The sequence below is a fragment of the Carassius carassius genome, chromosome 8, assembly GCF_963082965.1.
Source record: "Carassius carassius chromosome 8, fCarCar2.1, whole genome shotgun sequence".
In the NCBI taxonomy this organism is placed as follows: Eukaryota; Metazoa; Chordata; class Actinopteri; order Cypriniformes; family Cyprinidae; genus Carassius; species Carassius carassius.
The window spans coordinates 23,172,205-23,199,045 of record NC_081762.1 but is presented as its reverse complement, the minus strand read 5'-3'; the positions used below and the strand labels follow the sequence as shown (position 1 = coordinate 23,199,045).

Here is a 26,841-nt window from a genome sequence, read left to right as displayed (position 1 = left end):
ACATTAAGTCCATTAACAGCCTATCTTAAGAATCTCACCTGCAGGACGGTCTCAGCTCGTTAACTGTATGCTATGGACCAAGTGTTCTCGTGTACACTTGTGCTCACTTTTATTTCCCAGCAGGTGGAGTCAGTGAGGCATAAACACATGTCTATGGGCCCAGGTGTCTAGTGTCAAGAGCTGTCTGTATCAGAGTCTATCACCATATTTTACATGATTTAAGTTGATTAATCAGTACTGTATGAGTTCATATAGAGCTCTAAACCTATTATTTATGTAGTATCTTCTAAGTGTGCTGGATTATAGCAGCAGAGACTGATTTTTGTTTGCTATTTGCTGGATGAATTTTGATAACTGTCCATTTCACAAAATGTGCATTTATTACGCACATAAATGTCTTTAATAACATTAAACAGAACCTTTGAGAAGCTATATGTAAGATTATGATTTGTGTTACTGAATAAATGGTCACAAGATGTCGGTTGAAAAGTAGGCCTATATCCTGATAAACAGCATGATGAAACAGACGTTATTTTACTAAATACAGATTATATGTGTAAGGCATCAGAGGACCTTGAGACAGTTGAATGAACACATTGCTCAATTCAACCAGTCCTGATGCATTGAGTGCTGCAAGATATCTTCAATTTTGATCGCTTACTTTATTAATGCTGAAGATGAAATTGAATTGAAATGTGCTTTAAGTGAATTAAAATATATTTTTACTAATTTCTCTCCAGAATCCTGTATATTATATTAATAATAATAACAATCATCATTGTGGAACATATTACAATAAACGCTTATCAAACACTGGCATACAAGTCTACCAAATGTAGATTTTTGTTAATAACTAAACACAGCAACAACAAATAGTTTATCTTCGTAAATGTTACCTATAAATTATTACTCATGCACCTTGAGTGATTGTGGTAATTTAGATGCTTTTTTATTTTTTTATTTTTTACAAAACATTATTTATAACATTATTTACATTATTTTTTCCCTGGCCTTAAAGCCTTAGCCAAAACAAAACAAAAAAACTTTTAAAATAAAACAAAGTAATACAAATTTAAATCAATCTGACAGACATTACAAAAAATATAATGAAATTGACATTTTAGTTGGCAGGACAGAATCCACCAAAAAATATCCCATATGTATTTATATAGGCCTATGTATAAAACCAACAGACTAAGCCACTCCTAGAGAACAGTGCAACTGGACTTTTGACTCAAAACCTGTTCTGTTTATTTTCTACAAACTCCCAGCAGCAGTTTTGGCAACAGTAAATAAATGTAGAAAGACCATGACATTATTATCTCCTGTCTCTTTCTCTTTCCTGGGCTCACACACGTTCAAGCACAGACACACACTTTTCGCCATGGCTATGTGAAATTGTGTACATTCCAGCAGTCATGTGTTCAGACTGAGCCGAGTCACAAGCTAAGAGAAAAAGAAACGACACAAAATAAAGAGATAGAGGAAGAGCATGAGGGGGAGGGTTTAAAATCAGTTTTGCATTCACAAAAAGGAGGAAGACACACTCACAGGGAGTGAAAGAGAAAGAGAGAGAGAGCTTATGAGACCATGAGAGGAGCCTGATGGGAAAAAAGGAGAAAGGCAAAGCTAATATGTAGAGATAAATAAATGACAGTTAAAATAGTGGGAGGAGCCTAACAAGAAGAGAAAAAAGAGCGAAGGTTGTGACAACAGCAGGCATGACTGAGAAGAAACACAATGAGAGAAATGAAGAGACGGATTTGCTGCCACATACACACTCCATTCTTCAACAGTTAAACATGTTTGCTGTATTCAAGAACTAGCAAAGGTGAGTGAGAATGAGATGGAGGGATCATTTTCAGGGTAAGCTATATATAGACACATGCTGTATAATATCTATGTGTCTATCATTTTCTTCAGCTTCCAGGCTGCAGTGGAGTCAGCTATCGTGTCATCTGCTGTGCTTACAGGTTTGTTGAAATTGCTTTAAAACCTCTGTCACAATGATGAAACATTAACAGCTCTCTGAAGCATTTTCTCTATCATATATGCAAAGGTTAAAGCATATTGATGCATATTCTGTAAAAAACACTGCTTGAAGCCACTTACAATATCTCGGAATAACATACATAATTCTGAAGGAAAAAAATGCTGTCTTTCTTTATTATTGAGAAACCTAACATCTTCCTCGCTTTCTTGTATGCGAAACTCTAAAAAGAGAAGTTGATTGCAAGGTTTGTGTTTCCTGTTCTTAAACAGACAGTGCACTGTGCCAAAAGCATTGACTGAGACAAGCTGGGCCCTGACCTAAGGTTTGCCATCATGCTCTTTGTTATATATATATTTTATATATATATAGCTTTTTTGACTTTTTTGAAGTGTGAGCCTTTGTCCGAGTTTCCTTTCTGAGTGAGCGATCTCATTTGAATGACATGTTCTTTAGAATTATGGAATTATATTATGAAAATTATACGTTATGTTACATTACGTCTTGACCTTCCTAGACCTCATTAGTTTGTGGTGGTTGTTGTGACAATATATTGTGGCCATAAATTAAAGTTGACATGAAATGAAATTGAATTGAGTGACATTCACATCTCATCATCCAATGAACAACCGATGCACAGAATAAGTCCCGCCCTTCATGTTTACATTTTAAATAATCTGTTATGTTACAGAATGGAAGAAAAGATCTGTTGTCATTGTGACTTTAAGAATTTGTTCCAATGACATTTATTTACTCGTTTTAGGGAAACTGTATCCACAATTTCACTTAAAAAGGAGTCATATGATGCTTTTTAAAGATCATTATTTTATGTATTTGGTGTAACAGAATATGTTGACATGCTTTAATGTTCAAAAAACAGATTATTTTTCAAATACTGTACATTATTGTAGGTCCTCTATGCCCCGCCTCTCTCAAACACAGCGTTTTCTACAAAGTTCCTTCTGACAAGCGCAGTCTGCTCTGATTGGACAACTGACCCAGTGCATTGTGACTGGCCAAACACCACAAGCACTAATCGGAAATGTGCCTTATATCACGCCTTGTATCTTTGAGTGAACATTTGGGCGGCATTACGCAATTCTTCCCACATAGTGATGTAGACATGTGGGGGCGTGTTTAAATGAGGTGTTTTAGGGGGCGTGGCAGAGTCTTAACTTTGATAGAGAATATCTCTTTGGATTTGAGGCTTTAATCTTTAAAACTTTACAGATTTTATCTATGCACAATCAGCTTGTAACACTCCAAAGAGAAAGGAAAACTTGAAATCGCATCATATGACTCCTTTAGTTAAAATGAGGAAACCAATGCAGCCATGGTATACCTAAAACAAAGTAACAAATTAATCAACTGTGGTGATAATTTAACTAAAATGAGGGAACTAATTAATAAGTCATGGAAACATAGTCTTCATTTGTGGCAACAAAATGTATTTTATTCCTGTATATCATGTGTCATTTCCTATGCTTTAAGGCTTATGTTTTAGTTTGCCTGTTTTTTGCTGTTTAGTTTAGTTTTTTTTATTGAAAAAGAATACAGGCTACTTTGCCACTGTATTTGTCCTTATGGCAAGACACTATAGGAAAAAAAAACATTTCCATGATTTCATAATCATAAGTCTTTTTAAAGATTTTGGGCTGTTTTGCCCAATGCATGTGTGTTGTTGTTGTTGTTGTTGACAGTATTTTCTGATTTATGGAGTAATTCCCAAAATAAAAAAATTAAGAAATCCAAAATCCCCTATGTAAAACCCCACTGTAAAAAAAGAAAAAGAAGAAAAAGGTATGTCAAGAAAACGAAACAAGTTTTGGCTTGAGATTTCTATTCTTGAAATGTATTCAAATGAGTGCACTTTCAATTAGATAATGCCTAATTTGCATATTTAAACAGAACATTCCATAAACTTGTAATAAAAAACAATTGTCTTAATGATTAATATGGTGATATCTATTTGTTTACACATCTGCCCTTTTCACCTGTGGTTTTTGCCTTGAGCTCTCATTTTGAATAGTTGGTTCATATCTGTCTTTGATAGGTAACTGCACTGCAGCTGTAGTTTCTGGTGATATCTGGGTGCTTGTGTTTTCCAGCAGGTTCTGTCACCATGGAGGAGAGGGAGCGGCAGTGTAACAGAGAGGAAAGAGCTGATGTTGAATCCCCCACAGGACAGTCAGTCACGGCAGGAGAACCAGGCACACAGTCCACATGGACGAATGGTACGAATCGCCACGTTTCTGTCTCTCTTTCAGCATTAATAACAAACCAGCTAACCGAAATCATCAAACACTGAGTATCAGTGTGACTGCAGTGTGATTTTCCCCCATCCCTGAAGGACAAAATGGTACTGAATGAAATGCTTGTAATGACTCTTTCATAACATGTCATACTGCAGATCTTCTTTAAGGCCACAGGAATTGAAAATATGTGATGCAGCAAATCCACTTCTCCCAAATGCATTACTTTCGTTTTTAATTCTTAATAGGCTTAAACCATCTTAAATTCTTCCTGATGACTATTAAAGATGGGATTTCAGTTTTAAACTGTTTATCTTTCTGTCAGGTGAGTGTGTGGCGTCTGTGTCCACATCCACTTGGTTCACTCCCACCTTTGACTTCTCACACTGCAGGACACTTCTGGAAACCAAAGGCTTCCAGGCTAGTACATTTTCAGCATCATTTCATCACAGATTTCTAAAATGAACCAACATTTTATTTCCATGCTGTATTTTGATGTTCAATCTATTTCAGATTCCAGCAGAAGACTTTGAGGGTCCACTTGGTTTAGCGCTGGACCACCCGTCCGTCAGAAGATACCTGCTTTTCAACTCAAACATTTTTAATGTCTTCATGGCACCCGTAAGAAACAGCATGTTGCAAACATTGCAGGTCACACACATACCAGCACTGAGCGAAGCCAGTAGGACTAAGAGAAACTCATAGCACCTGTTATGAATGGGCCCAGGTTATATTTCAATCCAAAATCAAAAGGAGTTTAGACAAGTATCCACTTTGACCAATAAAACCAAATATAAATTAAATAAATTGATTAAATAAATAAATTGTAAATAGTATAGATCATTAAAATGTAAATCATTTAATCATTTTTGGAGTGTATTTAAGTATTGTGTTTAAATAACTGTAGTATTGCTTTTATGCCTTTCATTTAGGCTAATTTAAATAAGAAATGTGTTAATGGTCTTCACACCAAGAATGATAACCATGAAGATAACTATAACGCTGACTATATTAGTGATCACACCACTGGGTGATAACTTTCTGTTTGTTTTAATGGTGCACTGCTGGTTTAAATGCGTCAATAATATAGTTCCTCTGTGCCATTATATCATTAAAGTTGTGGTGTAGACTTCACTATTCTCATTGAAGTAGAATGATTATTACAACTTTATAGTTACGGACATAGTTATATAGTGTCTGCCCTTGGTGTGAATGGATTCTCACAGTAAAGGTTAAGGTTTAAAGGCTGTAACACAGTGAAAATTACTATATTGTAATAATAGGAATCTAATGAGAATCATCAATGAAAATAATGGTAACTACTAAAAAAGTAAAATGGCTCTATGGTAATGAAAAAAAAGATACATTTCTAATTTTACGTTTTCATTTTGGGATGAAATGTTACCTGGACATTTTGTAATGTGGTTAATTTTTTTTATTCAACAGAACACTAAAAAATAGTATATTTTGGGTTCAGAAACCATGCCTGACATTTACCTTGTGACCACCTTTCACTATTCTGCACAAAAACACATCCAGAAAAAATAAGCACTAAGCAGGCAAGAATTTGGAGGATCAGGTGACTGCAAGGAAACCCAGCGTGCTGTGTTTGTGTTGCAGGTCTTTTATGTGGTGCTGTGGTGCGCTGTGTACTCGACCATTCACATGTACCTCGATGGCAGCACAGAGGGCTTCTGGGTGCTCTGTGTGTGTGTCAGTCTGGTGTCCATGATCCTCACCGTCGCCATCAACCTCATCTTCCACTACAGCTACAAAGAGGTGGGCTGTCACGTGATCACATCACTCGCTCTTTCTTGTAGAAGCAAACCCGTATTCCCTTTTAATGCAGACTTGATTGTAGCTGAGATGAAGAGGTGTATCTGTTTCAGATCAACATGAACACAGACGTGCGGTTGGTGGGGGTTAATGAGCACATGGCCAGACACAAGCTGCTGTTGGGAGTGGCTGACTGGGTCCAGAAATGCAGAGCAAACATGCAGGTAATTCACATAATGCGTGTTTACTATAAACTGTATCTCGACTCTTGATCATCATTCACTGAATGGCCTTTTTGAATTGGGTGAGGAGTCAATTATGTTTTATGGCAGAAGGTAACAGGTATTGATCATCGCTGCTGAATATGCGATGTACTTTGTACACATTTTATGCGATCAAGCTCGCCAGAAAATATTACTAATTAACCAGTATATATGGCGCCTTACTCACAAAACTACATTTCCCATCATCCTTTGTGGCAGCATGAGAAATTTAAAGGGATAGTTCCCTAAAATATGAAGACTGTCATCATTTCTTACTCATCCTCATGGTGTTTCCAAAACTGTTTGACCTTTTTTTCTTTTGCAATATTATTTCTGTTCACACAATGGAAGTCATTGTGTACAAAAATTGAAAAACATTCTTCAAAATATAACCTTTTGTGTTCCAAAGAATAAATAAAGTCAAACGGGTTTGGGACGACATTAGGGTGTGTAAATGAAGACAGAATATTTTTTTTCTGTGTGAACTATTTCTTTAAATTTGTAAAGCATAAGCTACACACCTACCAGCATCTTTACTTTTTTGAATCATTGCTTGAAAACTTCTTGGTTTTGTTTGGGAGTGAAATAGAGAAAAATAAATGGGACATATTGACCTTAAAATGAATGTGTCTATTTTCACCTAATTGATTTGCATGCATATTCCATCATAAATGAGATTTCTGAATTTGTAAGCAAGTTTAACGGTCGGTTGAGATGGTTAATGGTCTAGTGGTACTCTAGAGAGTAAAAGAGACTGTAAGCTGTAGTGTATAATCAGATAGTTGAATGGCTTCCTGATTTGCACTCTTATATCTCGATCTGATGGAACTGGTAATGTGTGTAGAGCCATGAACAGACTGGTTTAACCGCTCTTCTGTCCGCAGCTCTTCTGTATGTACTGGGACATGTTCCCATGTCTGACATCTCTGACTGAAGCACTGGACAACATGAGTCAAATACAGGTTAGCTTGCTTTTGTTCAGTGATTTGTTCTTATATTGATGCTTCAGGGCTCCACAGAAAATAATCAATGCACAAATGTTTTGTACTACAAAAACAGTGGTACATCAAACAACTGTACAGCGCTGTTTAACTCCAACTGTTGTACTTCAACAGTTTACTGTCGTTTAGTCTCACCCAGATAGGATAGGAAGACAATATGATGAAAGAACAGGGTTATTATAGTTAATGAACGCTAAAAATAAAATGTTATGTTAACTGAAATAACGAAAATATAAAAGTTACTTGTACTTGTTTTATTTCAGGTAGTTAACTGGCATCATCTCTCATTTTCATTTAGTTTTACTTGATGTACTAAACTTAATAAACTACACATTTAAAACAAAAACAGAAAACCAGAACAAAATGACTAAAACTGTAGCTAAAAATCTGACTAAAACTAAAATGGTATGTTGGTGATACTAAAATAATACATTACAAGAGAAAGAAAAATGTCACAAAGTTGCCATTTCACCCTGCAGAATAGACTCAAGAAAAGAATGTCCCACCTAGTCCTAGTGACGGAGGTCACGACCCTGGCCCCCGAGGCTGGAGAACAGGACGAGGAGCTCCTAGAAGAAAAGCGGCCGCTGCTGGAGGGACGAGAGCCAAGCTTTCCGACTAGTCAACGGGAAGACTCTAAACTCACCAAAAACTTCAGCCTGATGCCTGACACCACTCTCTCTAATAAGGTGAAAAAGATCAATTATTCATAGAAATAATATACAAATAAGTGTCCCTATATTCTTACCATAGACTGTAGATTCTTACCAATGGTGGTTTGAATGAGAATGTTACATGAAAACTGATTAAAATTAAAATTGATCAAATACAACATATGGCAACAATAGAAGATTATAGTAGTTTGCCATATTTGTTCTAATATATTAGGAAATCCTTGATCGTTTAGGCTGCATGATAATATTTCCCGTCACCAAACCAACAACTGTCATTATATGAAAATGAATGGGACAAATCTGACAGGTCATCTGAAGGTTTAGGAGACCTCCTCCTATGATGTATTAGTTTTTTTATATCGAAATGATGTTCCATCATTTGCATAGCCATTCTGATTGGTTCGTTTGTGCATTATAGGAAACTAGGCAACAAGACTCCTCTCATTCATTTATGCAATAACTCAAAGTCGCCTAGACTATTGAAGTTGATTAAAATATATTTTTATAAATTAAAGGCAGGGTAGGTAAAAAATGTATAAAAAAACTTTTTTCCCAAATTTGTTTAAACTTTATTTATATATCAATACATACAGGTCCTTCTCAAAAAAATTAGCATATTGTGATAAAGTTCATTATTTTCCATAATGTAATGATAAAAATTAAACTTTCATATATTTTAGATTCATTGCACACCAACTGAAATATTTCAGGTCTTTTATTGTTTTAATACTGATGATTTTGGCATATAGCTCATGAAAACCCAAAATGCCTGTCTCAAAAAATTGGCATATTTCATCGGACCAATAAAAGAAAAGTGTTTTTAATACAAAAAAAAGTCAACCTTCAAATAATTATGTTCAGTTATGCACTCAATACTTGGTCGGGAATCCTTTTGCAGAAATGACTGCTTCAATGCGGCGTGGCATGGAGGCAATCAGCCTGTGGCACTGCTGAGGTGTTATGGAGGCCCAGGATGCTTCGATAGCGGCCTTAAGCTCATCCAGAGTGTTGGGTCTTGCGTCTCTCAACTTTCTCTTCACAATTTCCCACAGATTCTCTGTGGGGTTCAGGTCAGGAGAGTTGGCAGGCCAATTGAGCACAGTAATACCATGGTCAGTAAACCATTTACCAGTGGTTTTGGCACTGTGAGCAGGTGCCAGGTCGTGCTAAAAAATATAATCTTCATCTCCATAAAGCTTTTTAGCAGATGGAAGCATGAAGTGCTCCAAAATCTCCTGATAGCTAGCTGCATTGACCCTGCCCTTGATAAAACACAGTGGACCAACACCAGCAGCTGACATGGCACCCCAGACCATCACTGACTGTGGGTACTTGACACTGGACTTCAGGCATTTTGGCATTTCCTTCTCCCCAGTCCTCCTCCAGACTCTGGCACCTTGATTTCCGAATGACATGCAAAATTTGTCCAAAAGTCCAGTGCTGCTTTTCTGTAGCCCAGGTCAGGCGCTTCTGCCGCTGTTTCTGGTTCAAAAGTGGCTTGACCTGGGGAATGCGGCACCTGTAGCCCATTTCCTGCACACGCCTGTGCACGGTGGCTCTGGATGTTTCTACTCCAGACTCAGTCCACTGCTTCCGTAGGTCCCCCAAGGTCTGGAATCGGTCCTTCTCCACAATCTTTCTCAGGGTCCGGTCACCTCTTCTTGTTGTGCAGCGTTTTTTGCCACACTTTTTCCTTCCCACAGACTTCCCACTGAGGTGCCTTGATACAGCACTCTGGGAACAGCCTGTTCGTCCAGAAATTTCTTTCTGTGTCTTACCCTCTCGCTTGAGGGTGTCAATGATGGCCTTCTGGTCAGCAGTCTTACCCATGATTGTGGTTTTGAGTAATGAACCAGGCTGGGAGTTTTTAAAAGCCTCAGGAATCTTTTGCAGGTGTTTAGAGTTAATTAGTTGATTCAGATGATTAGGTTAATAGCTTGTTTAGTTCTAGCTATATTACGCAGCTACGTGTGCTAATGACACATGCTTCATGAAAAAATAAACAAAAAAATATGTATGATCAAAATACAAAAAGAAAGATTTACCTGTCCAGCAGAAATAAAGCCATCAAGGAGTCACTTTTCAGCCCCTTGAGTTCCCTCAGTTCTTGCCATCGCTGGAGAGCCACGCCGATATTAACTCGCGATTTATTTCTTTGTTTATCCAAAGACTTTTTGTTCATTGCCTTTTCTTGTACTGTTACTGTCTTCCTTTTTTTGCCTGGTTTGCCTTCACTAACTGCATAGGCCGGTACTGTGAATTTTGCTTGCTGTTTCTCTGCCATTGTTTTGGTATTCCTAGGATCCGTGCCTCTTGAATTCCTCAAATCCATGTGTGGCAAAAGGGTGGTTGCCATGGTTGCGAGCAGTGTTGGGAAGGTTACTTTGGAAATGTAATAGGTTACAGATTACAAGTTACCCTGTTTAAAATGTAATAGTAGTGTAACTTTTTCAATTACTTTATTAAAGTAATGTAACTAATTACTTTTGAGTACTTTTTGATTACTTTTCTAAATTTGTGAAAAATAAAGAATAATAAATAAAAGCATATACATCAACTTAAATACAGTTATCTAATAAGCATGTGACGTATTCTGTGTAATAAACTCCTGAAACATTGGTGTTTTTTTGAAACTGCTGTCTCTCTATATGATGATAGTTTTCTCAAAATAAGTAAAATGCACATGAAGTGACACAGAGCAGTTCTAGAAATTATGTTTATGTGCTCGTGTACTCCTATATTGAGGCGGCAGAGGTTGAAAACACTGTGAGTTTCAGTAGGCCTATGTGTAGTAAATGAAACCATGTCTTTGCCATTAATTTACAGGAGGGGCGGACTGGAAAATTCAAACTCATACAAACAAATTCATGGACAAAACTATTTTTTCTATGGACCTGACATAAAAAAAGGTTTAAATCTTTATTTGGGGACATGCAAAATAATTAAAAGTTCTCTCCTGAACTGCACCTTCACTTCCATTTTTCTCTTCAGTCTCTTTATTTTGCCCTGTTATCCATCTCTCTCGTGACTTTAATACTCAAGATTGAACAAAACTATACTTTACAATACAATACTCTACAATACTACAATATCTTTATAGAAAAATCCTAATACTGTACACGAGTCATGTTTTTTTCCTTACAAAAAAATTACCATGCTTTTATTAGCCTATATAAAAGTTAAATAACCTTTTTTTTTTTTTTTTTTTTGCAAATGGAGTTGTATTTATTTTTAAATAAATACATTTGTAAAATAATTTTACATTTTTGGTTATCACAGTTAAACAATAGTAACCATTTTCTCTGGATTTATAGTTAAATATTAAAATGTTAATTTTCGTAAGGGTTGTGTTGTTGTCTGTCGTAGCTCCTCCTAAACCTATAAAAAAATAGGAATTTCTTTTCAGCTAAATTACTACTGTAACATTACAACAGATAATAATGATGTCCTTTATATAGTATTTTGAGTGATGACTGATGAGCAACGTGCTGCTGCTTGATTAAATAAATAAAAAAACAGACAAAAAAGCATCTTTACAGATGAAACTGACCTGAAACCCTGAACAGTAGTTCTGCTTCTCTGCTCCAGCAGTCCACTCTATTCTCTCTCTCTCCCTCTCTCTCTCTCTCTCTCTCTCTCTCTCTCTCTCTCTCTCTCTCTCGCATTGATTACTCGGAGTCTGATCCAAACCGTTTGGCGGAGGCGCGGAGAGCGCGCGAGTCATGACTAACACTTCATGACTTATTAGAGATTTAATTATCAAATGGCGGATTCGCAAATGTTCGCTTTAGTACATTCCGCAGGCAATTATACAATAATGATATTAAATAGTGAGGCAAAATCGGCTGCCAGGCCACCGGGAATTGTCCCGGTTCTCCCGGTGTCCAGTCCGCGCCTGATTTCCACAGACACGCAGAATGTGCAAGTCATATATTACATTTTTGGGGCTTTATATTCACAGACACTAGTGGATGTCATGTTTTGATTCAAGTGTACTGACCTACTTTTGATTTAGTCATCCAAAATGTGGCATATTCCGTCCGCGTTAGGCATTCCGTTTTTATGACTGGATTCTACGAACCAGACTGTGTTTCCGCATCCCGGAAATTATTAGGGCGGTATGTCTCAGAATAGTCAGTGCAATCTGGGAAAGAAATCAGTTAAATCTGCATGTGGATGTGTGTAAATATTCAAATGTAATCCCCTTTGTAATCGTAAAAAATTTCATAAGTAACTGTAATTTAATTACTCGTTTTTTCTTAGTAACTGTAACTAATTACAGTTACAATAATTTTGTAATTAAATTACGTAACGCCGTTACATGTAACTAGTTACTCCCCAACACTGGTTGCGAGAGAGTGACAGTCGACAGCCAATCCTATGTTTCGTCCCGAATGGAAATAATGAGCTGAGGTCTAGAGTCACTCAATTTTTATACTCTTTTTATCAGAGTACTTACATTTTTATTATGCATTGATATATATAGAAAGTTTAAACAAATTTGGAAGAAAGTTGTTTATACATTTTTTACCTACCCTATTTGCAGTAAAATATCCAAAAACCACTAGGCTAGTGGTTAATAGCTCTAATGTTTTCAATTACTTGTAAATCATGAGAAAATTCCCATTCTAAACAGTGACACGGGGCAGTGCAGTCGCCTGTCAATGACGTTAGTTACTCTTTGTTACTGCCTTTACCGACGTAGAAACCACATGACAACAGTGTCATGGACAAATGCGGAAGTAGCTTCGCGACAAACTTCAACTAGAAAGAGATGCCGATCTCGCTTGTGTTTTACTCGACAGGCGAGTTGTTTTTATTCGTATCTTTACAGAAAATGTAGGCTATTATAACGATCAACAAGATTAGTATTATAGGGCATACGCCAAACACGGGTAATCACGTCTCTAGACCCGCTCGAGGACGCGTCTGATCCATAGTCTGATCGCGTCTTTGCATTGACTTTGCATGTAATCTACTCGTGCAAATCGTTGAACTCGCATCAAATCCATGATTTATCTTTCCGTCTGATTGATGGCCTTCAGCGGTTGGGTAGAAGACAACAAATCCCATCATTCCACTCTCCTTCTTAGCGTCATCAAACCACGCTATTGTTATTGTTTTGATAGTGCGCCCTCTAGTGGCATGTCCTAAAACCTGTACCTTTAAATTAAACTTAATTATTCTCATAAGCTGGTCAAATAAAATGGTCAAAATGAGAATTCATTTGATTCTTTGGTTTTATTTGAGTCTTAGGTTGAATCGTATAGCAATTCAAGTAATAAATGTGCATCTGTTTTCTTCAGGCGATTGCTCAGCAGCTCCTGATTACCTACAGTGCACTTTATGTCAGACTGCTGGTATCAAACAAGCTTCCTGCTCCTCCCCAGCGGTCTACACGTGCAGGGAAGAATCATTCCACTTCCTGTCTGTGTCTGTGTGAGTACGTGGAGCTGAAGGTCCTGCGGTAGACAGACTATCATGACTATCAAATCTCACATTCAAAAGTATTAGTCATCCCTTTCTCTGGGATGATTGTTTCGCTGTCAGTTATGATAGTCACTGACTGTTCCTGCTGCTCTTGAAACTGTTATGATTTCATCTGTGTACTGAAATATATACATTTTTTGGTTTCCTGACTTGTGGTTCTCTATTTATACCACATGCTCTCCATGTGTGAAACAATGAAGTGACAGTTCACAGTCCTTGTATTAACCAGACAAACTGACAAGACATCAGTCGCACTGCTCCGAAATCTTCTTTGTTTATTTATTTTTTATATTCAAGACTTGATCTTTATGAGATTCTGATTACACAGTCTCAACCAGGTACAAAGCAACAAGTGATAAAAAGTAATAACCTCAACATTAATCAACAGGATGATTAATGGACTTGAGATCATCGATACCTTCGTACAACAATTTGTAGTTATAAAGTTGTTATAGTTTTATTTTAATTGGTTTGGTACTATTTTCATAAGCAAGTGGTACACATTTCAAACTCTTAGTACTAATCTCACAACAAATCATCAAAAGTGCACTTTTTTCAAACATTTTCTCATAATTTCAATCGTGTTAGTACAATCATAAAAATATCCTTTTCACTACACAAAATAAGTGTGTCATCTATATAAATGTTTCATTCACAGTAACTGTCTTTCATAAAGCTCTTACGATCAAACCTTTTATTTGCATGACTTCTCATTCATTGTCTATTATTTAATCTAACTCATCTTAATTTTTAATCAGTAAATAATTTGGTGCATCTACAGAGCATGATCGCAATTTAGGGAAAACCAAATGCAATGAATTATTTTTTACACTAAAAGTGATTTATCCAAGATGATGACAACTATTTTGCAAGGGTGTGTGGTTCAGGTGAACCCTATTTTATGGGGACAAAATGTCCCAACAAAGATGGCAATATTTGAAATCATTGTCCTTTTTGGGGTACAATGAGAATTTTTTTTTTTTCGTTAAGTGTATGTTTAGGAGCAGTGTTAATGTAAGGGGATACAGTATAAAACTCATTACTCATAGGAAAACCTGTGTGTGTTTGTGTATGTGTGTGTGCCTACTTACTGTAATCATATTTTGGGAACAAACTGGTACCCAGAAATAAGCAAAACTTGACAAATCACCTAAAACCTTCCTTTGAGGACGTGTTCTTGAAAACCATGTGTTTTGCTATTTGTGAACATACAACAGGACACAAGAGAGAGGAACTGATCAGAGATTGATCAGAAGAAGGGAGACAGATGGCATCAATACAGCATTTTACATTATGCCACGTGATAGTGTATATAGAAGCATTACAATGGTAAAGACTGCACATTACTATAACTCACGCTTCATCTGAAAATACTAATTAATCTTGAATATAGATGGAGTCATATGACACAATGAGGACATTTACTGCAGTGACAGTAAACTCTGTTCTAGAAAACCTCATGGCCATGTAATACCTTCATCACATCTTTTGATAACACACTGAATACATGCTTTTACAAACATTATGGATTTATGTGAAATATGCAAGTTAGGAAATGTAAGTGTATTTTCTAACATGAGAGTTATTGCCTGTATTACTGTAATTATTTCAGCAACAAAGGTGATTTGAAACGTGAATTTTGCATTTTTTGCTCTTGAATGAACTGATAGTTAAAAATACTAACTTGAAAGAAGCTCATACTGTTGTGTTTTGGTGATTAAACCAAATGTTCTCAATACATATCACGATGATCTTGTGTTCTGAAACAATGATTATGTAGAATGAAAATAATGAAGTCGTCAGATAAGGTTAAGAATGAAAGAATGATTAGTTGTGTTATAAGTGTGATCAGTTTAAAGTTTTATACTGAGAGTTTTGAAAATGTACACCTTACTTGTGAAAATAGTACTTGTGAAAATAGTACCAAACCAATGTAGAAAAAAACTGAAACCATAAGTTTGGGAGTAGTACGGCCATCTAATTTCTAATTATTACCAGGATATAAAATCAGCCTCTTAATTATTCACAATGTCAGTTTTTTTGGCATTCCTCCTTCTTCTTCTTGTATTTCTCCTCCATGTGTTTTGTCTGTGTGATCATCAGAGCTCGAGTGGAACATCCTCCCTGAGCTCCTCCATAGCAGACACACCAAAACTGCTTACCATGTTTGCCAAGATTATACAGGCACACAGACTTGTGAAGGTCTCATTTAATGACATTAGTTAACTATGTAAAACAAAAAAGAAATGTTACTTGATCTGTGCATATTTCTCTCCTGATTCCAACGGAGGAAACTATTTTATGGACAAAGAACTTCAGCTGGAAGCAATGATTTGACATAAAAAATGTCTTGATGGATTAGTTTCTTATAAAATTACTGGACTGGAGTGGTGTGGATTTCTTGTGTATTATTTATCAGCTGTTTGGACTCTCATTCTGACGGCACCCATTCACTGCAGAGGATCCTTTTATCAGCAAGTGATGTAATTAAACATTTCTCCAGAGAAATGAAGAGATTTAGATATTGATGGAAAATTACAAAGGCAAACGGTTTTGTTTGTTTTGAATAATGTGCACTGACAAATCATTCACAAAATGACCAAGAGCATGTGTTGGCCATTTTTGATTTGTTATCTTAATCTGTGGTGAGCACAAGCAGTTGTTAAACATGAACTATGTGATTTTACTGCTTTTTCACTTTCTGTGCGAACAGAGGAATGACTCGTCACTGGAAACTTGTCGTGTCTAGTTAGGACACTGTGTAAACCCAGCGCGGGTCTTATGTAAGTCTGGTGAGGGGAGGACAGCGCAGAGAGAGCGGAGAGAGATAGGAAATGACAGCAAGGGTGTCAACATGAATCTACACTGCACTGCTCAGAGCTTGGCACAAATAGCACTTGGCTATGCAATCCTAACCAACAGAGCGCAGCGGCTCCAAACAGGGACGTGTACACCAGATGTAGCCGACCAACACCGGTTGTTAATCAGCCTTGAAGGAGCTGTGGAGGTGATTGGTGGGTGAGTGCATGGGCACAGTATGGGCGACACAACACACGGCGAGAGTGTCAGAGCAGAAGAGACAACGCTGTGTTGAGGAAGACGGCAGGCCTGCGGTGTTAAATGATTACTGAAACGATGGGTCTCTTTGGGAGGCTAAACGACCATCTGTGATCCTACTGACACAGTCTGGCCTGCTTCCTTCTAACTCCATTCATCTCTCTTCTCTCTCACCTCTTTACATTTTGGATGAAATTCACAAAATTGGTCGAGAACATGCCCAGGTCATATTTCACCCCCAAATCATTTAGATTATTTTAGGCAGTGTCATTTAAGTATTATTTATATACACTATTACAGAATTTATTTGTAGTAGTAGTATTAGTATTTATGCACTACAATAGTATTTTTTCCCTCCAATATATTAAAATTGGAGAAACACATCCAGCAACCACTGTTTAATACACAAGTCAAATCACAAAAAAGTGCACTAGATATTACAGCTAATTTTACAGTAACTTTCAGCATAAGGATAATGAACAGCACTATATTATAATATTTAATAGAGTCAATTTAATATGCTAAATCAATTTTAAGTAATTTTATTACATGCAACTCTTTGTTTTGTAATATTTTAGGTTTATTTGGAATTAATTTCAGCTTTAATTTTGTTAGCAAAAACTATTTTTGTTGTTCTACAGTAGTTTTAATTATCAACATAACACGGTTTTCAGAACCATTGTAAAATAAAAACTGCAAAAAAGCACCCCTCCCAAAAAAAACAGTGCATCAAATGCAGACTGTAAATGAGAATCGCTTTTAAGAATAAAAACAAAATTACAGAAACAAAACGCGGTAAAAAGCTTTGCTTACAATACAGAACAATCCAAAAGATGAACATAACTATTTCCTCATTTTAGCACTTAGTAAATGAATAGTTAAAAACATATAAACCAAGATGAAGAATAACATAAATAATACTACTCACTTTTCTCTCTAACCCATCTTGGACACTCTCACTCATGAAATAAATGAATCCTGATTAAATGAATCGTTTTTATTTTCTGATAGCCATCTTCACTCCCTCTCTCAGATTTAATTTGATCCACAGAGCGACAGATGCCCTCACAGATTGAGAAGAGCTGCAGCCCCCGGCTATTACTGTACACCACGCAATAGATACAATATGTAAATGAGAGGATTTTAAGAGGCACTGGCGCCCTCCTATCAGTTTATCAGTTATGTGATGTGGAGATATACACTATAGCTCCAGTGGCACAATTTAAAAAGATTCAGAGATGGAGAAGAAGAAAAAAACAGGGCAACTATAAATAGCACCTCTGAGACAAAGAGAGAGGCAGAGAAAACGCAACACAATCGATCCTTGCACAACCAGGTACTCCTCTTTAATTCAAATCACTGGATTCATACACAGCAAATCAATGCTTGGGCTCATTGAGAGGGTAAATCTCACAAAAACATGTCTGAGTCACAGTTCACTTCCAAAATCAAAGGAAAGAGCAAAATCATTAGTTCACAGACATTATTTCACAGAGCAATTTTTGACAAACTCTCTCAGGATGTTTTAGTCTTCTGAGAAATTCTCATTAGATTTGCATTACCATAAGAAATATTGTTTTTTTCAATGGGAAAAATGTTTGATTGCAATCAAAGTTAGGCCAAAAATAAATAATAGTCCTTAAATAAGCTTCATTTTATTCATGCAAGTATAACTTTATATCTTTTTCTACCGTCTTGAATGATGTTCTTGACAGGTTTTTGTGAGATTCACCTCAGAATAAACCTCTAAAAGCACACAAACACAAGGGAGCTCGCAGCTTTTTATATAAACCTACCACATTTGCAAGCTTAGAGAAACTGTGTGCAGTAACTATATGCAATCAGATCTCAGTGGCCATGTTTATAATAATAAAGCATTTGCTTTATATCACAACTGTGTGAAAAAGCATATTGCTGGGCTAATTATAAACAGGAGTTAGGTTCACATCAACTGTACAGTGTTTGCACAACTTTAAAACACCAAAATAAAATGTATCAGACAAGCTTGTCTAAATAACAGACAGGATTTCTTTTGAATCTATGCTCTCTTAGTTAGAAAACGAGGGTCATATTTTTAGCCCATATAAAGATGCACATGTGCAATCACACCTCTAACAGTTATAAACCATACATCAGAAGTCATTCAACAAACAGATCAGCCAAACACTTGCAATATACTGCAAGCCATTTGTTCAAAAATAGATCCGAAAGCTATTAGAAATCGATTAAAGAGAGCAGGAAAAGAACGATATGACACAGTTCAAATTACACAAGCAAAATAAATACTTCAAATTGAGTGACATGGCAGAAGAGGACAGAAAGTAAGTGCTCAAAATGGATGCAAAAGATAATTTTCTCCCGTCATTCACATTTGGACACTTGTTTATCAAAACTGACTGTTCTCTTTGTAGTATTTCACAGAAACAATGAAGCTCGTTTTACTCTTGGCATGTAGAAATGTAGAAATCCTAAAGCTTTAAACATAAATGCAAAGATTGTCCACTGAATCCATCCAAAAATTAAATTCTGGCATTACTTTTATATCTTTATGTCTTTCTTTCGTGGAACACAACATATAGCAGATTCAGGCTGGTTTTTTACAATAAAATAAAATAAAATAAAATGAAATAATACATTTTGGGCACTATATTACAAATCTTGAAAAGCCAAATAATATATTTGACACCATTTTTTAAACTATGTTTGACGTATGTTTTAAACTTTATGTTTTTTTTTTTAAACTATGGTCATTTTGGGGGTTCAACAGCTTCAGATTATGGAGTTATCAACATTTTGGTCTATTTCTCCTTTTATGCTCCATAGAAATAAGAAAGTCATAAAGGTTTTTGGACAGCCATGAGTGCGAGTAAATTAATTTTTTTGGGTGAACTCTCGTTTGAAAACAAAGAGTTTGAAAGATTATACAGTCAGTTACATATATATATATATATATATATATATATATATATATATATATATATGTGTGTGTGTGTGTGTAGGACCACTCTAGGATTGTTTTGTTCTTTTCATTCAACCAAACCATTGTGCTAAATGCGTTTACCTAACAAACTACAGCTAACTGACAGCAGCATGAGAGGAGTTTCAATGAGGTCCGAACTTGAAGCAAGTGACACTCTCATCTACAAAGAAGTGAGACAAACTGGCTACTTGCTTACTGAGCATAAAAGTGCATATTATCACATGCGTCATCAAAATATGCCAGCTGAGCAATCATCTGTGATGACTGACTGTTATCTAGGAAAGATAACCAAATATTTCAGCACAACAGTTAGACCTATGATTACATATTTCAATAAATATAGAAGTATCAATTTAATACACAACTGAATAATTTAGTGTTTAAACGATAAATAATACACTAGTTCACAACACACAAATCTCATGTGTTCCTTCAATGAAAAGCCAATTTACAGTAGTCAATAATGAAGTAATAATTTCACCCAAGAATACATTCTTTTAACACCTCTGAACTGGATTGATTTGAGACCGTTTTTGCACACAAGACACTTGGGAACACTTAGGCCCAAGACATACACTACGCAAGTACATGAACACAAATGCTTTTAGCTATTTTCACATATTGCTGAATTGTAAACTTGTCAGCAATTCACAATGATACGCAAAAACACAATTCGCAATTCTCAGTGTTGCCACAAGGGGTGCTATACATTTGTATAAACTGTCTTCTTCTGGGGTCAGTATACCGTCATGGCAGAGTAACAGTTTGCTGAGTGTCTCAGCTTTAAAATTTTGTAATTTTAAAAGAAATTAAATCAACAGATACAGTTTTGTGGCTCTTTAACGTGTCATGACAGATTGCTATAGCGGCATGTGAACCGATCGTATTTTCATACTTACTTAAAGCACGAAATAAACATGAATGAACATCAGAAGGTATTTTATTTAAATCGCGGAAAGATGTCAATAACCCATTTTTCAAGTTTATTAAATCCACCAATGTTAATCTACTCTCATTTGATACCAACAGAACTGCATGCATGCAACACATTAGCCAAGCATTAGCATCTGTGTTTGTGTACTGCGTAGAGTAGGCTTCTGGCCTTGGGTTTCAGAAAAGAAACCACTGAGTAATCAACACTGATATACACTCTTCTGAACCACACGACAGAAATGAAAATGTTACTTATTCCAATAATCTATTAGTCGTTCAACTTATTCAATACCTTATTTTACACTTTTCAATACTTAGCGTATAGAAAAAACACAATTTAGCCACACTTTCAGTAACTAAATTTGTCGGTGCATCCCGAAAAAGAAATATATTATCCTTAAATAGATGGAATGTTTTGAACATCAAAAAACACAATTATACCAAAATTATGTTCTTGTAGTACTTGTGTGTTTCTTTTAAAAAGTAACATTTTGGCAAATTTCAAGAGCAAATGATAACACACCTGACCTGGCTCAAGTCTTTAGTATGCTATATTTCTAACTACTGATCTAGAACAGGCTTTTGTTTAGGAGAAACAGGAAGTGTTTAGGTCGGTTAATGAGAGTGTGAGCGTACACTGCTTACAACATAGTCAATGTGCTGTGTTCCCAACATTTAACCATACCGTCAAACTATTTTAACTAATACATGGGCAAATGGCTGTAAAAGCGTATTTTGGACTGCAGATCAGGATGTGGTGTCTTGAGCGTCAGAAGTGTGCTGTGTGACAGAAAAAGCATAATACCGACTGGAATGATGGCCTGGGGTCAGGATGGGAGGTGCGTCCCGCGCTGTGCTCTCTAGGGCTCCCAGTCGTCATCGTGGTGCTGAGAGGCGATGATGACCACAACTGTGAGTATGGTGCAGAGCACAATGGAGGCGATCCCCACCGCCAGACTGATGAAGGAGAAGTTACGTGCCTCCCGCGAGGCGATCTCTGCTGTAACCATATCGCCTCGAGCCACAGCCGTACGCACCTGAACAAAGAGATTCTCTTTAGCAGATATCTAGGACAACAGAGTAAACACCTGTTCACACCAAATCTGAAATTATTACATTAAATTCAGTTAAATTGTTTGATACTTAAAAAAAACGTAATTGGACAGAATTCGTTGTAAATTTATGTAAATTTATATAATTTAAAAGACAAAAAATAAAAGACAGAAAATATCCTATTTACTAGATATCTAAAATAAATGGATAAAATACACGTTCACACCAACTCTATTAAATTAAATCAATTTGTCTAATGCTAACAAAACCCCTAACTGAACAGAATTCTGTGTAAATCATTGTATATGAGATAATACAATAAAGCAGCCTCTAAAACAAATAGGACAAAAATATCCTATTTACTAGATATCTCGAATAAAAGGATAAAATAACTGTTCACACTAAGTTTGAAATTAAATTGAATTAAATCGTTCGGTTAAACCGATGCTACGAAAATGTAATTGAACAAACACCAAGTCTGAAATTTTATTAACTTGTTTGAAAACCTAGTTGAACCAAATTGTGTGTAAAGTTTTGTAAATTCAGATTTATTAACTTGTTTGATGTTAAAAAAAACCATAACTGAACAAAATTGTGTGAATCGTTTGTCACGTTGAAATGTAACCACTAAACACATATCACATAAAAATCCTGTTTGTTTCACCTATTTACCTAGTTTTATGAGCATGTGTTTTGTTCTTAGTAGTTCAGTTGTGTGAACAGCCAGCATGAAACAGAAATGATATCCATTCACATCACAGCCCTGCTGGCATCAGAGCATCAGAGCTCTGTCTGGGCTCAAATACCTGCACGGCTTTGATGATGGCGATTATTCCTGTAGGCCAGAAGCAGCAGACAGTGGTGAGGACGGCGATGGGCAGGTAGTCGTGAGGAGGACGACGAGACTCCATCAGAGCAATGCCGTTGGGCATATGCATGGCCATCTGGCCAGGGGCAACACCTGGATGAGGTGCACCGTTGGCCATGTAAGGCTGCGCCTGAAGGAAAAAAAATTAGAAACTGGTGTACAATTCTGATGCATAATCCCTATATTTTTACTGGACAGGCATTATTTCCTTGAAAATTCCTTACATTTTTGACAATGACAATTTTTGTTTATCTTCTTTAGCAGCATAGGAACTGAACAGTTAATCGAAATAAAATAAAAATCAGAATATACCTTAAACACTAAATGTATTTATCACATATGCCGGTTAAATTTATTTGTGCATAATTACCGATATTTTTGAGGAAAGACGTTTTCAGCCTTCAACAAGAATGAAAACTTTCTAAACACACTGTCTACTAAACATCCGTTTTTCCGCCAAAATCAAAGCTTGAAGGTTTAGCATTTGAAAGTGAAGAAATTAACACATAACTATTAGTATTATAACATTACTATTGTAGTGAAAAATATTATCATAACAGTAATATTTTTAATTTTCTTTTTAATTACCATATTTTTTTAGTATTTAAATATCACAGTTCGAAATGCAGTTTAAAACTGAATCGCAATATATGACAAAATTAATTTTTTGGGAATAATTGGAATAAATTGTTATTATTATTAATTATTAATAATATTAATAATGTTCATCGTCTGGCTGACTACGACTTGAAAACATTTTTCTACAAATCCTGTCATACGTGCACAAACTGACAGTCACCACTTACAAGCTATTACTAAATATTGTAGAAACACAATTTTCTGTAATGTTGCTTTGTAATGATTTGTATTGTAAAAAGCGCTATACAAATAAACTTGAATTGAATTGAATTGCAGCCTTAATTTATTTGGAGACGAACTAGCTTTTGCTATGGTAAAAAAAGTTTATTACCGAGAACCATGAATTTTTACTGGTATCCAAACCTAAAAAAATAAAATATATATTCAACATTTACTATATCAGCCAAGAAATGTCGAGGTCTTACTAATATTGGCAGATAAGAGTTCAATTATGGATATATCAAGCATATCATCTCAGGAAAGGTATTTGTCCTCCAGGGATGCAAAAGAGTCACATCATATTTCACATGATCTTCTAACTATTCTGCATACTTTATTTAAAGAGCAAGCCAATGGCTATTTAAATAAAAACACATCCTGTTAACAGAACCTTTCACCTCCTTATGTTTAACTACTGTAGACTGTTGTGTCCCGCTCTCATACATCTGGATTATCCTGTGCAGTTTAAACATCTTACCAAATGAATCCCCACTCACCCCTGTGCCTATGGGATAGACGGGCACGTAGGCCGTGCAGGGCTGCAGCTGGAGGGGGTATCCTGTATGTATATAGCCCACTGGAGGATGAGGGACGGTGCCCACTGGTCCGTGCGTCTGCGCTGGGTATCCGTTCGGAGCCCCCTGGGGCCCGAGGGTGCCGCAGTGGAACTGGGTTTCCTGCTGGTACCCCTCTGATCCAGGAGGTGGAGGGGGAGGGGGGTAATTGGGCTGTTGGCCACAGCCGGGTGGAGGAGGATGTGGGGGCATGTTGGGGTCCTGGGCAGGGAGGTAAGGAGGCGGAGCCATCTGCATCATCGGCTGAGACATGGACTGCCTCCCTGCTGCCTCCTCCAATCCTGAGCCGTGACACAAACATAGTCATACACCACAAATATTTATAAGAGCAAAGGCCCGTTCACACCAAGGATGATAAGCATAAGAGGAGCTGCATATCTTATTTAAAAAGCCAGCTATAAGCACAAAGATAAAGTTATAATTCTATGATAATTAAGGAAGTTTACACGATCAGGATGATTGTTTTCAAGCTGCTAAACAACAAAAAACATGACAGCCAATCAGAATCCATCTGACTTTAAAAATCTCAAACATTTAATGCAGCAGGTGACAAAACTGCATCTAGTGCTTCCAATAAACAGAGCATTATCATCCAGTGGTGTGGACGCTGATACATTTACAGTTATAATTAGCTTTATACAGTAGTTTTCATTCTTTGTATACACAGGCTTTAGGACACTGATACCCATGAAATTAATTAAAAAAGAAAACATTTGGAATATTTTAAAATAATAAATAAATAAATAATTTCCTCTTATCCATTCTACATGTGACATCAATTTAAGACCTATAGTATCTAGATGAAAAAGATGGCTAAATAAATACTGTATAAAACAATTGATTTAAAGTTGTTGATTGCATAATATGCATGCATATACAACTATCTAGGAGCATTATGAGAGTGTTCCCTGCAGAAATATTATGCTGTTATTTGCTCTGATTGGTTTTTTTTTTTTTTTTTTTGCAGAATTATTGGAAAACTAGTTTGTAACCATGAATTTTGCTTTTAAACACAGTCTTTAAAAAATAAGTTAAAACAATAACTATTGGTCTAAACAAAAGCATATACCACTGAATAACAACCTCAGAGAGCTGCAGTTCTGTCTTTAAATCAGTTTCCCTATGAAGAAAATAAATGGAATTTTTAACTCAAGTAGTGCACGCTATTATTATTTAGACACATTTCCATTAAACTATTCCATTATATTCAACCTGTAATATTCATTTACAAATAAAGATTTAAAGAGATTTACACCAGTGTATGACACCCAAGAGAGTTGTGTTTACAGTACACTGTAGGCTACTGTACATTGAGTTCATGAAGGTATGCGGGGTTCAGGCACTGCAGTTCATATTTCATTCATTTTAAGGTGTATATATATATAAAAAATATATATAAATATATAAAATAAATAATCTTGTCTATTTGTCTCCTCTTTTCTTTTTAACATCAAGCAGATTCGATGAATATGAATAAAGAATAAATATATATTTTCTAAATGGGTTGACAAAGAGATTTGTACAGATGCAAGGCATTGACTCATTACACTCAAATAATAATTTTTATCACAAAAAAAGATCACTGATAGGTTAATCCAAAAGGTTCTTGTATGTAAACCATATCTGCGTGATTTCAGTGATTTGGGGCCCTCCCTGCGTCGCTCCAGACCCAAGGGACCTCGCGCCTGAAATAGGGCATCACACAACACCCTTTAAACCACACACTGCTATATATGCCTCTTCTCACATTTAATCAGTCTCCACACAGCCGTTTCTAATGTGGCCTATATGTCAAACACGACCCTATACCTGAGAGAATAACTGACACGACGGCTGTGTCTCAAATACAAGGCAGCTGCCTACACAGACAGCGTTTACGGTGATCATCTGCTACTTCAATTCATTTCGAAAGGCACCTATGATGCGCAAAATGCGCAGCAAATTAGATTATAACAGGCAAAACTGCAGCACACGACTTTAGACATAAGACTAGGCGCTGATTATGATGCCTAGATAGGCAGCTCGCTAGGATTTGACACACAGCCTAAATATGACTATATATAGATGAAATAAGGATGAACAATGAAAAAGGGACAAATAGATTAACAACATTCATGAATGGTCGTATAATAGCGTTTTAATATAGCATTGTCTCATTTATTTTATATTAAATAACGTTACCTTTGATTTAAAAATTTTACATTTTCCAAACAATTTTAATTAGCTGTGGTATGACCAAATTCAAAAATATAATTTTTTTTACCGTGTTTTTCCGACGACATCGCGTTTATTTATCCGTATCGATGATGTTCAGTTTGTCCCTCCAGTAATAATAAAACCCCAAATCCAACCAGTGCGTCTGTCTTTGTGTCAGATCACAACAGACGATGCTGATGGTTTCTCTAAGCTAATTATAACGCATCTTCCGATGATAATCCTGATGTGTGCTGTGTAGAGCCTGGGTTATCTGGGTGTAAAAGCGACTGGATGTCTGATGCTGCTTTTCTTTTCTTTATGTCCACGGTCACACTGCTACATCCAGAGCAGCAGCAGAAACTAACGCATCCCGTTACACTGAATTAACCACAGCGTCTTAAAGAGACAGCAGATCCACACACTACTGCATCCTCGCCGCACATATCATCACATGTTGATATGATTAATTTAATAAGACTAAAACTAATAAAGTCTATTTACAAAAAGATATTAAGAGAAGGAAAATTAACTCCACTACCATCGTTATTAACAAACTACGGAAACGGGTCATTAGCTTAAAGAGACATGAAAATATTACAATCGCACCTTAAGATACCATATTTATTTATGATGGTTTTACGATATAATATCTGTAACTGTAGTATTGGGTTGTATGCAGCTTTAGGCCTAAATCTAAAAAAATCTCAATTAAATATTTTTTTATTTTCTGAAATTAGACCTGAACCAAAAACGGTTTTATTAATATGAAAATTTGGCATATATTGACTGCTTGTCACAATAAGTATTTGTGTATACAATAAGTATTTGAAAAATATTCATAATATGGCTCTATTATAAACGGTTTATTTATTGAA

General features: G+C 36.1%; 2 protein-coding genes across 2 annotated transcripts; one reads left to right on the top strand and one right to left on the bottom strand.

Annotated features, from left to right (window-relative positions):
- Positions 1 to 1,932: 1,932 nt before the first annotated feature.
- LOC132145579 (transmembrane protein 268-like) lies at positions 1,933 to 13,595 on the top strand. The gene is made up of 10 exons (XM_059556703.1): positions 1,933 to 1,973; positions 2,263 to 2,315; positions 4,099 to 4,224; positions 4,568 to 4,662; positions 4,756 to 4,863; positions 5,863 to 6,021; positions 6,132 to 6,242; positions 7,166 to 7,243; positions 7,762 to 7,971; positions 13,263 to 13,595. The coding sequence occupies exons 3-10, from the start codon at positions 4,113 to 4,115 to the stop codon at positions 13,425 to 13,427; spliced, it is 1,038 nt and encodes a 345-aa protein (XP_059412686.1). The 5' UTR covers positions 1,933 to 1,973; positions 2,263 to 2,315; positions 4,099 to 4,112; the 3' UTR covers positions 13,428 to 13,595.
- Positions 13,596 to 19,247: 5,652 nt separating this feature from the next.
- Positions 19,248 to 26,365, bottom strand: LOC132145578 (proline-rich transmembrane protein 1-like). Its single transcript, XM_059556702.1, has 4 exons — positions 26,034 to 26,365; positions 23,693 to 24,051; positions 22,276 to 22,467; positions 19,248 to 21,453 (listed from the first exon to the last, which is right to left on the bottom strand). The coding sequence occupies exons 1-4, from the start codon at positions 26,050 to 26,052 to the stop codon at positions 21,277 to 21,279; spliced, it is 747 nt and encodes a 248-aa protein (XP_059412685.1). The 5' UTR covers positions 26,053 to 26,365; the 3' UTR covers positions 19,248 to 21,276.
- Between the last annotated feature and the right edge of the window lie 476 nt (positions 26,366 to 26,841).

What these genes read in the sequence shown, in the direction of transcription:
- LOC132145579 (XM_059556703.1), top strand. Translation starts at nt 4,113, where the DNA reads ATGGAGGAGAGGGAGCGGCAGTGTAACAGAGAGGAAAGAGCTGATGTT. An exon ending in TGGAAACCAAAGGCTTCCAG is followed by an intron (nt 4,663 to 4,755) that starts GCTAGTACATTT and finishes AATCTATTTCAG; the next exon opens with ATTCCAGCAGAAGACTTTGA. An exon ending in TCCACTACAGCTACAAAGAG is followed by an intron (nt 6,022 to 6,131) that starts GTGGGCTGTCAC and finishes TATCTGTTTCAG; the next exon opens with ATCAACATGAACACAGACGT.
- LOC132145578 (XM_059556702.1), bottom strand. An exon ending in TCTATCCCATAGGCACAGGG is followed by an intron (nt 22,468 to 23,692) that starts GTGAGTGGGGAT and finishes TTTTTCCTTCAG; the next exon opens with GCGCAGCCTTACATGGCCAA. An exon ending in CCATCATCAAAGCCGTGCAG is followed by an intron (nt 21,454 to 22,275) that starts GTATTTGAGCCC and finishes CTCTTTGTTCAG; the next exon opens with GTGCGTACGGCTGTGGCTCG.